The 12,116-nt window shown below is 30.8% G+C and overlaps 1 protein-coding gene and 1 pseudogene across 2 annotated transcripts; both read left to right on the top strand.

Moving 5' to 3' along the window:
- Nucleotides 1-3,244, top strand: LOC139776477 (uncharacterized; annotated as a pseudogene).
- An 849-nt stretch (nt 3,245-4,093) lies between these two features.
- Nucleotides 4,094-8,229, top strand: LOC139776464 (uncharacterized). 2 transcript variants are annotated; one of them, XM_071713109.1, is made up of 9 exons: nt 4,094-4,663; nt 4,749-4,947; nt 5,422-5,832; nt 6,054-6,273; nt 6,362-6,476; nt 6,576-6,697; nt 6,974-7,045; nt 7,199-7,450; nt 7,520-8,229. In XM_071713109.1, exons 2-9 carry the CDS (start codon nt 4,750-4,752, stop codon nt 7,867-7,869), a joined length of 1,740 nt encoding a protein of 579 aa, XP_071569210.1. In that variant the 5' UTR covers nt 4,094-4,663; nt 4,749; the 3' UTR covers nt 7,870-8,229. The 2 variants fall into 2 exon arrangements, with proteins under 2 accessions (XP_071569210.1, XP_071569209.1); XM_071713108.1 differs by lacking the exon at nt 4,094-4,663 and having other exon boundaries at nt 4,681-4,947.
- Nucleotides 8,230-12,116: the final 3,887 nt, after the last annotated feature.

The raw sequence follows: 12,116 nt of genomic DNA, 5'->3' as shown, positions 1-12,116 counted from the left end.
ATGACATTGATTCTCAAAGAGGAGCGATTCGAGGTTGAGAAGGAAAAACTGATCGACAAGGGTCAGTATTTTGCTAAGCTTTTGTCCGCGAACTTTCTAGAATATGGACAGACGGAACACACGTTATCAATTACGACATTTCCTCGATTTTGTTGCAGGTGAACAGATTTTAATTCTCGTCAATATTCACAGAAAAGAAATCGCTTTTTGAGCGTACAAAACATTGTTTTTTTTTTGTGTAACAGATTTGTTATATACAAATTTTTAACAAAATGCATGTTTTTAAGGCCTCCGCACAATGAAAAATATAAGGAACAAAGAACAGATATTAGCGATTAGAGCTAAAGAATCAAGTATAAAGTTGAATGCACGATGAAAAATACAGGCAACAGAAACAGGGAATAACACAGGCAATAGATTTTTAATCTATCAGAAGCCGTGTATTAATTTAGTAATAAAATACTTTAACAAAATGCATGTTTTTAATAGACAAATGTATATAGAAATATATTACATCGGGTGTTATCGGCATGCATCATCTCATTGCGTAACCAAAATGGACAAATAATAATTTTATAGGATTTTATTGATTGGATTCACAACGACAAAATTGCATTTACATCTGCAACAAGTTATGATTTTGAAGAGCTTGATCGTCTCTTATGTCTGTTGGAATTAAGCGTTCTATTTACAGCAGATACCTTACAACACTTATTAGTAGAAGATTTAACCAACAGGCTTGAGAGACACTATTTTACACCACCAAAAATTGCAATTAGAATTTGGTCATTGGCACAAGAATTGAATATTAACGTGCTACGAGATCTTTCTTTGGCTCTTTACTTAGATCGTTTCAACGAACTGCCACTTGATTCAATTTGTGAGTTGTCGAAGGAAAATTTTCTGAAGTTAAGCGGAAACATTAATGTAAGAGCTACAAGGTCTTATTTGCATCAAATTAAACGTGAGTGGATGAAACATCATCAAGTGAGTATATTATTTTCGAAAATAACATTTGGAGTAATATAAGTTTAGAAATAATACAGGAGCTATAAGTCTTTATCTCCAATAAATGTCAAATAAAATGGATTTCTAACTCAAAGACATATATCCTCCACATATGTACTTATTTTGTTTTCTTACCATATAGTATTTATATATATTTTGTTCATTCATGCATTACATTTCTCTGAATAACAAAATTTTTTCTTTTTTTACAGGATTTTACAGTTTCTTTAGAAATCATAGACCATAAGAAAGCAACAATTTTACCTTGTATTATATCTTGTGAACATGATAACCGTGAATAATATATTCATTGCTGGGACGGTAATGACTTATTTGAGCTAACTTCATTCGAATATCCCACAGATATTATCGAACATTGTTCCAGCACTGGTAGATGTCTTGAAGAAATGCAAATCACTAGGAGAAGTATCCAGTCTGTTTTTTTTTAATTCCGTCCATTCTAAAACAGTATTGTCTTATTTATTAATTATTATTTTATGTGATCTTTTTTTTAAGGATACGATTTATATATTTGTGGTGGAGAATATGGTATTGCTTCAGGAGTGTTTAACAAAAATATATGGCGTTATTCTTTGACATCTAAGAAATGGTTTCTTGAGACAGTGTAAATATCGCTAACGATTAGATAAATGATAAGATTAAATAGATAAATGATAGAATAAATTAAATGTTATCTATTAAAATAATGTTTGCAAATATTTTAGTATGCCAGTTGAGAGAAGAGATATGATTACTGTGTTTTTGAAAGACAAATTGTATCTTGTAAGCGGTTTTGGACGACATAAAGAAGCACTGGACACTATTGATATCTATGATATTTATACAGGTGATTTTAATTATGTAGCTATATATAATGAGCATTTCGATAATATCATGTGCAAAGTATACATGTAACGATTTACCCAAGTATATGTATATATACATATAATGATTTTAGACAGAGATTATAATGTATACTTTTCATATAGGACATGTCAGATTGCTTCTCATAGTTCTCATAATTATCATTTATGAATTTAATGCTAATCCCTTTAAAATTATTATCTTTAAAATTATCTTTCATCGATAAAACACATTATTTTATTGTAATATAATTATTCTTGCATTTGTATTTAAAAAATTTACAGGTATATGGACTTCAGGTGCAAAAGTACCTTGGAACATTACCTACGCATTTGATTTGTGCAGGGATCAAGCAGCACATTTTATTTTTAACGACGAATTAATTATATATAGATCTATTTATTCCTTATCATTTCTATGTCTATCTTCCTGATAAGAACGTACGGGAAATGAGAATTTTGTCGAATATTTTTAACGCGTATTTATTATCCGATATACCAATACTGACGTTTTAAACTGTGCCATTTTATATTGGTAAATATTACAATTTGTGCACTAGATGGGTGTGAAAGTTTAAAGTTCACATTAGTATGTTTTTGCAGATCTTGTCCGAGATGAAATGGTTCTAAATGCTGTCACACGTTATAAGGCATGTAACATAAAAGGTTGTGATCATATAAAGCTCAACCATTACTTAATGAATAATATATACAAAGAACTAGATCCTGCCGATTATTTACCGAAATATTGTTATTATTATCATTATACTGCTCCACGCAACACAAGAAAAAATGCATATGTGTTCAATTTGCATTCATACTATACCGAATTTGGATCAGTTTTACTATTCCATATAACTAATAAATACCCTAACTTATACGGGCATAGTATTTCTATTCGAGATCCAAAAAATTCCGTTCTCTGATCTTTGCCAAGAAGTCGGAGGCCAGAAGAGTTATTAATCTACATCATCCAGAAAACTTGCACACCACGAACTTGGCTAAACATTGATTTATGTAACTCAATAATTAAATATTTAGTGATTCGATATATATGAGAGAGAAAAGGACAGACAAATCTAAATAAAAATGTAGAAAATATAGTAAACGTTGCAGGAAATATTGCAAAGAACGGACAGTAAATATATATGTCAACATATTCCGATAAATATCATGTTGACTTTATTCATATTCATCGTGATGTTTTATTGATTGTCATATATCATTCAAATCATTACAAATACAAACCCAGCAAACACCAAGTGACTTGCTGGGAAATGCTATACCTCATAATTGTAAAAGCTTGCATTACTATATGCAAATACTTTTTGTATGTACGTAAATTTTATATAAAATAAATTTTCTACTGTATACATCTTTTCTTCTCTTTCATTGGACCAAGAACCTGAATCGTGCCTTTTGGGAAAGATAGCACTATGTGAACGTTTATTTGCTTGGTGTAACTCTAACTGTGTAGAATGTCTCAATATGACTAGTCATCAATAATATCGGAATCTCTTTTGTACTTTTTCAAAGAATGTGGTATTGCTAGAGGACTACGGATATTAAAATACAGTAAATGAACTTAAATAAGCTCTATACTATATTAGAATCTTTTCTCGATATTAGCCCATACAGGACCGTAACTTTGAAAAGAAGGACACATGATGGTTTTGATTCTCTGCTTCTTTTATTATGTTTGACTAACAGAGTTAAAAATGTATTCCATGTAACGTTTAGTAACAAAAACGGCGTCAAGTTTTTAAAATCATTTTTCTTTATTTTATATCAACTTAAATATTATACAGATAAATAATAAATGTATTTGAATTGTTTCATTTTTACATTGTGTGTTTGAACACAAAAGTGTTTAAAAATGCCCGGTACAATTTTTTTATATAAAAACATTTCTAAATATATATAATCATGTAATATCTCTGTTCGTATGTACAAGAAAAATAACAAGAAAAAGAATTCAAAAATAATTAAAAGGATAATTTTTGCATTGTTTTTTTACAAAAAAATAAAGCCTGTGCAAATGTGAAAAATTTGCTCATATATAACCATATATAATCATATTTTATATACATTATTATATTTATATATGATTATATATAAGCAAATAATTAAACAATGCAAAAACAATAAAAAAAAACAATACAAAAATTATCCTTTTAATTATTTTCTAATTCTTTTTATTATTATTTTTTTGTACATACGAACAGAGATTATACAAGAGAAAAGAAAACATATTTTATATAATAATTTATATAATATTATATATTATTATATATATTTAGATGCATGTTTTTATATAAAATAATTTTTTACCGGGTGTTTAATTTATAATGCGCAAATAGAGTCAACGGTTTTAATTATGATATTATAAAAGCATATAAATTAATTCCATTCAATCCTATATATACGATTCTTTTCAATAAAGAGATCTATTCCCCCCCTTCTCTCACTCCATAAGCTTTCAGCTCATTAAAATTCAATGTTTTTATTGATTTGCAGTATAATTCCTTTTGCACACAGGAAACAGAAACGCTTGTCAGGATGACGAGAAACGACGTGGTAGCCAGTAAGTTCTTGATTTTTGGTATTCACGAAAAAAGGCACGTTGATTGGGCCAATCACGTCGCTTCTTGCCGCGCAGCAAGTGTTTACGCATTTTGTGTGCAGGAGTGCAGGAGCTATTAGTCGAGAGAGTAGCGTCAGTAGTTGAGCACGTAGTGCTACAGATGCCATATATGTAGGAAGATGAGAGACACACATACGTATTAATGAAAGTAAGTAGTGCAATTGTTTATGCGTTTACTTCAGCGAACACATTTGAATGCATATTTATCGCATTGATAACACGTACTGTATTAGAATGGAACATAACAGTAATGAAAGCGGGAAACCGCGCGAAACATTGACATTGATTCTCAAAGAGGAGCGATTCAAGGTTGAGAAGCAAAAATTGATCGACAAGAGTCAGTATTTTGCAGCGCTTTGGTCCATGAACTTCATAGAATATGGACAGACGGAACACGTTATCAATTACGACATTTCCTCGATTTTGTTGCAGGTGAACAGATTTTAATTCTCGTCAATATTCACAGAAAAGAAATCGCTTTTTGAGCGTACAAACCGATTTTTTTTGTGTAACAGATTTGTCATATAAGTACTTGAACAAAATGCATGGTTTTAAGGCCTCCGCACAATGAAAAATTTAAGGAACAAAGAATAGATATTAGCGATTAGAGCTAAAGAATCAAGTATAAAGTTGAATGCACAATGAAAAATACAGGCAACAGAAACAGAGAATAACACAGGCAATAGATTTTTAATTTATCGGAATTGGAAGCCGTGTATTAATGTTACACCAGCTTTATTCCTGATTTCTTATTTCTAATCGCTAATATCTGTTCCTTGTTCCTTATATTTTTCATTGTGTGGAAGCCATTAATATATAAATGTATATAGAAATATATTGCATCGGGTGTTATCGGCATGCATCATCTCATTGCGTAACCAAAATAGACAAATAATAATTTTATAGGATTTTATTGATTGGATTCACAACGACAAAATTGCATTTACATCTGCAACAAGTTATGATTTTGAAGAGCTTGATCGTCTCTTGGGTCTGTTGGAACTAAGTTATCTATTTATGACAGATACCTGCTTACAACACTTATTAGTAGAAGATTTAACCAACAGGCTTGAGAGACACTATTTTACGCCACCAAAAATTGCAATTAGAATTTGGTCATTGGCACAAGATTTGAATATTAACGTGCTACGAGATCCTTCTTTGGCTCTTTGCTTAGATCGTTTCAATGAACTGCCACTTGATTTAATTTGTGAGTTGTCGAGGGAAAATTTTTTGAAGTTAATCGGAAACATTAATGTAAGAGCTACAGAGACTTATTTGTTTGATATTATAAATCAGTGGAAGAACCATCATCATGTAAGTATATTATTTTCAAACATTTGGAGTAATATAAGTTTTGAAATAATACAGGAGCTATAAGTCTTTATCTATAAATGTCAAATAAAATGGATTTCTAACTCAAGGACATATATCTTCCACATATGTACTTATTTTGTTTTCTTACCATATAGTATGTATATATATATTTTGTTCATTCATGTATTACATTTCTCCGAATAACAAATTCTTTTTTACAGGATTTTACAGTTTCTTTAGAAATTATAGAGGATAAAAAAGCAAAAATTTTACCTTGTATTATATCTTGTGAACATATTAACAATATATGTGAACAATATATTCATTGCTGGGACGGTAAAGATCTTTTGGAACTAACTTCATTCGAATACCCCACAGATATTATCGAACATTGTTCCAGCACTGGTAAATTTCCTATAGGAATGCAAATCACTACAAGAAGTATGCAGTCTGTTTCTTTTATTCCGTCTATTTTAAAACAGTATTATCTTGCTTACTTAATTATTACTTTTTGTGATCTTTTTTTAAGGATACGATTTGTATCTTTGTGGTGGACAATATGGTATTTGTTTTACACAAGGAATATTTAACAAAAATATATGGCGTTATTCTTTGAAATCTAAGAAATGGATTCATGAGACAGTGTAATTATCTTAACGATTAGATAAATGATAACATTAAATAGATAAATGATAGAATAAATTGAATGATATTTGTTAAAATAATGTTTATAAATATTTCAGTATGCCAGTTGGGAGTAGACATATGATTGCTGTGTTTTTGGAAGACAAATTGTATCTTGTGGGCGGTGTGGGACCACTTGATGAAAAACTGATGACTGTTGATATCTATGATATTTATACAGGTGATTTTAATTGTGCAGCTACATAATGCGCATTTCGATAATATTATGTGCAAAGTATATATTGACTTACCTAAGTATATATACATATAATGATTTTAAACAGAGATTATAATATATACTTTTGATACAGATCATATAGGATTGCTTCTCACAATTATCATTTATAAATTTAATGCTAATCCCTTTAAAATTATCTTCCTTAAAATTATTTTTTATCGATTAAAACACATTATTTTGTTACATAAATTTTTGCTTTTGTATTTAAAACATGCATAGGTATATGGACTTCAGGTGCAAAAATACCTACGATCTCTTCCTACGACTCACCTTCTTATTTTCGGTGTCAAGGTACTGGTCATCCATACAGGCCAGATCATGGGATTGGTTCTGATAGGATTATTATCATTTATAAATTTAATGTTAATCCTTAAAATGATCTTTTAGTGATTGAAATATATTTTATTATATTAATTTTTTCTTTTGTATTTAAACAATGCATAGGTATGTCAACCTTTAGGTCATCTTCAAGTGTGACGAAACCTAATTTTTTAAGCTTTACCAGCTTTTCTGAATATTTCATTTTTAAAGATACGTTAATTATATTTGAATCACCTTATTTCTATAAATATTTTCCTGATAAGGATGTATGGAAAGAGATATATTTGGGAGATATTTGTGAATTAACGCGTATCTTAGATGATACACCAATACTGGCTCTTCAAACTATGTCATGTTACATACATACATGCATTGGTAAATATTACAATTTATGCACTAAGTAGGTGTGAAAGAACTTAAAGTTTACATTAATATTTATTGCAGATGTTGTTTATCGCAAAGATAAAATGGTTTTGAAAGTTGTCACAGACACATGCAACGTGGAAGGTTGTAATAATATAATATATAATTGTTCTTACTTAACCCATGGAGGGAAGAATTTCTGCCTAACTCCATTCTTTCGCGAGTACGGCAAAGAAATGGAGTTAGAACCAGCTGTACTATTATATGCAGATCGCATAGTACGCAATGAGACGTTACACTTGCATAGTATTCCTATTCAAGATCTAAAAAAGTTCCGTTCCTTGTTCGTTGCCAAGACGAACTCAGTTAGAAGATTTCTTGATCTACTTAATCCAACTCATTTGCACACAACGTACTTTGATCATATTTGATTTATGTGATTTGATTAAATATTTAATTATTCGATATATTTGTAAAGGAGGGAAAGGAAGAAAGAGATAAATCTAAAGAAAAATTCAGGAAATGTAAACGTTGTAGAAATTTCAAAGAAAACTTTAAAGAACGGACAGTACGTCTCCATATTCCAATATCAAAATGACTTTTATTTAGATTCACCGTGATGTTTTATTGATTGTCATGTTACTCAAATCATTAAAAATATTAACCCAGCAAATATCAAATAACATGCTGGGAAATGATACACTTTATAATTGTAAAAGCTTTGCATCAATATATACTTTCTGTATGTGTGTATAATTTATACATAAAATAAAGAGTGATCCCAAAAAACATACGTTTTTGGCTTATTTTGTTGTCCTCAAAATTTGAATCGAATTGTACGCCAAACGATGCTATATGATGGGACATAAATTTCAGTAAAATTTCAAGTTGAGAATAGGGCTAGTTTTGAAGATACGGGGAGTTTAAGTGACCAAATTCCCAAAATTGTTCAAGTACAATAGACATAAAAAGGAAGTCAAAACTCTGATAATGGTATTTTGAATAGAATTAGTAGAATGGTTCTCTGACCACCGTACTAAAAATCTATCCCTTACACCCTGTCGCTTAATTTTTTAAAGGGGTAAAAACTACCCACAAAAGAAGTTTTTGCTGAATTTCTGGAAAACGGATAGAGATACGAAAAAATGATTTAAATGGAAGTTTGTTTGTCTGGAAATTCTGCACAAAAAAGATTTTTTCATTTTTTCATAGGACTCACCCTTTTGCCGAAAACCGCGCCTTTCAATATTACATGCGGTGTAAATATCACAGTTCGTAATACTTAAGATAATTAATTAAAATTTTTATACAATTATATCTCAAAATACCGGCACTTATTTTTATGATAATAGTTCTTTAAAAAAAGGGATCCCCTTTAAGTTAAAAAATTATCTTTCTTCAGGCGCGGTTTCTGGCCAAAGTGAGTCCTATGAAAAGAAATAAAAGAGACCTTTTTTGTGCAGAATTTCTAAACAAACAACCTCCATTTAAATCATTTTTTCGTATCTCTACCCGTTTTCCAGAAATTGAGCAAAAATTTATTTAAGTAATAAAATATTCATTACATGTTTTAGTTCTGTCGCCAGGTCGATTGAGCATTTTTTTCGAGGTTGATGGCTTTTGTTAATGTTTTTTTTATGTTTTTTGGGTCGTAGAACAAGAATCTGTAAATAGTTTTTTCGTAAGTCGATGCAATAAAAAGTTAATTATTAACAATTTATTTGTTTAAATTGCCCTAGCGATCAAACTATACATCCTATAAAAAAATGAACTGGAGAAAATTTGTTCCTCTTTTCACGACGAACAAAATGGCGTTTGAATTTTTCCAAAATCTTGATTATTGACTGAAATATTTCAATTTTTAGGTAATTACTGCCTACGGGTCGCGGCGTACCCTAGGCGTGCGCGCTCGCGCTCAATTGTACCACACGAGTTTTGCTCCTTTAATTTTAATTTAATTTATTTTTTTTATTATTTTTATTATTTTTTTTATTTTCTTATTTATTATTGAATTTAGTTTTGAATTTAGTGTTATCCCAAATAATAAAAATAAATAAACTTTAAACAAATTCGGACTTAAAAAATAAAAGGAGCAAAAAAAATAAATTAAATTAAAATTAAAGGAGCAAAACTCATGTGGTACAATTAAGCGCAAGCGCGCACGCCGCGACGCGTAGGCAGTAATTACCTAAAATTGACATATTTCCGTCAATAATAAAGATTTTGGAAAAATTCAAACGCCATTTTGTTCGTCGTGAAAAGAGGAACAAATTTTCTCCAGTTCATTTTTTTATAGGATGTATAGTTTGATCGCTAGGGCAATTTAAACAAATAAATTGTTAATAACTTTTTATTGCATCGACTTACGAAAAAACTATTTACAGATTCTTGTTCTACGACCCAAAAAACATAAAAAAAACATTAACAAAAACCATCAACCTCGAAAAAAATGCTCAATCGACCTGGCGACTGGACTATTTGTTCTGTTGTTCATTGTTTCGTTGACTTCGTCCTCCTCTTTCTTCTTTTTTCTTCCACTTTTTTTTATGTTATTATATTGTTGTTGCATGTTCATAGGTTTTTTATAAGACTTTTTAAAAGAGGATTCTCATTTGCGAAACAGATTCTTTATACTCTCATACATATCCCAATCCGAAAAATACGATGTACCTTTCATGATACTTCCATGATGTTAAAATTAAATTGAATGTAAGATCCAATCTCTCACGATTTTTACACGTTTATGCGTGTAAAAATAGCACACTTCGATTTGCAGTGTTAGGCGTAAAATGTATCCTTAAAATATTAAATTCAAAAAATTTCCGAGACTAGAGACTAGTATATACCTGACAGATGTGCAGGTAGAAACGCGTAGCCCATCCCTTCGGATTTGCACCAATTGGAATTGGGATACGTCTCCAGATATGAAAAGAACAGTATTTCAATGCCCTTTGAACTTGTGTGTGTACATGCAAAATACAATAAGAATTTCTATTCTACAGCTTGGCGCATCCCGCGCATTCTGCGACGTCGCTGCGTGTAAAATTGGCGAAACGCTACTTTGTGCCTTGAAAACGACAGAGAGTTGAGAGAGTAGCATGAATGACCAGTGGTTCCGTGTGTCCGCGAACGATTCGTATAACTAAAAGGTCCGTAGTTCGACCCAGACTTTCATCTTGTATATTTCTCGATTAAGAGCAAAATTCCTCGTTTAAGAGGAGGAAAAGAATAAATACCCTAACTTATACGGGCATAGTATTCCTATTCGAGATCCAAAAAAATTCTGTTCTCTGATCTTTGCCAAGAAGTCGGAGACCAGAAGAGTTATTAATCTTTTTTATCCAGGAAACTTACACACCACAAACTTGACTAAACTTAGATTTATGTAACTTAATAATTAAATATTTAGTGATTCGATATATATGATGAGAGAAAAAAAAACAGACAAATCTAAATAAAAATGTAGAAAATATAGTAAACGTTGCAGGAAATATTGCAAAGAACGGACAGTAAATATAATATATGTCAACATATTCCGATAAATATCATATTGACTTTATTTATATTCATCGTGATGATTTATTGATTGTCATATCATTCAAATCATTACAAATACCAACACAGCAAACACCAAGTAACATGCTGGGAATACAATTCATAAAAGCTTAATTTGCATCACTATGTGCAAATACTTCTTGTATGTATGTAATTTTTATATAAAATAAATTTTCAATTCTATACATCTTTTTTTCTCTTTTATTGGATCAAGAATCTGAATCGTGCCTTTTGGGAAAGGTAGTATTATGTGGACGTGTGTTTGCTTGGTCTCTAGCCCTAACTGTAGAATCTCTCGATGACTGGTCATCGGTAATATCGGAATCTCTTTTGTACTTCTTCGAAGGATATATGTTGTATCGCTACGGGATTATAGATATTAAAATACAGTAGTGAACGGAATCCTGCACGGGGATTCTCTAACTCCTTAACGACAGTTTCGGTATCGTTGCGCAGCATTTTTACCATATATAATACGTGCGCAACGATACCGAAACTGTCGTTAAGGAGTTAGAGAATCCCTATGCTGGACAGGGGACAATTACCGACAAAAACAGTCAGGGCTCGTTCTTTGAAACGGCTTTATAAATCGCAAAATCCTTTTACAGGAGTAAAGTATAGGTACTAATGAAGAGTGGGAATTAAAAAAATTAGTGGTAATTGAAAAAATAATGTAAAAATGCTGTCACTTCATAACCATATTTTCTAATATGAACAGTTGTATAGGTTATATGTACGAAATGAAATGTTCCCACTCTTCAGAATACGTGCACAAACAATAAAACGTACCGTTGAAATTGAGATTAAAAGCCTGGAAAAGAAATTTAGGTGCCGAAGAAATCGTGTATATTTTCCACAAAAACATACACACAGGCTAGTAAGCAGAGCAGCAAAAGAGATGGCGCAGCGATCGAACAAGGACAGATGTCATTTCGTTAGACAAAGACAGATATAGGAAAAACAAAATTAAAAATGTTGACATTATCGACATCGAGAAAGTTTGGCCGTCACTCCAGCAGCCCCTTAATTAAATAAGCTCTATACTGTATTAGAATTTTATAGCCTACAGAGGACCGTGACTTTGAAGAGAAGAACACATATGGTTTTGATTTTCTGTCTTTTT

Source organism: Temnothorax nylanderi, unplaced genomic scaffold (assembly GCF_030848795.1).
Source record: "Temnothorax nylanderi isolate EJ_2023f unplaced genomic scaffold, tnyl_v1.0 TNYL_tig0120_pilon, whole genome shotgun sequence".
Lineage (NCBI taxonomy): Eukaryota > Metazoa > Arthropoda > Insecta > Hymenoptera > Formicidae > Temnothorax > Temnothorax nylanderi.
The sequence above is the reverse complement of the archived record's forward strand: the minus strand, read 5'-3'. Positions and strand labels throughout refer to the sequence as shown.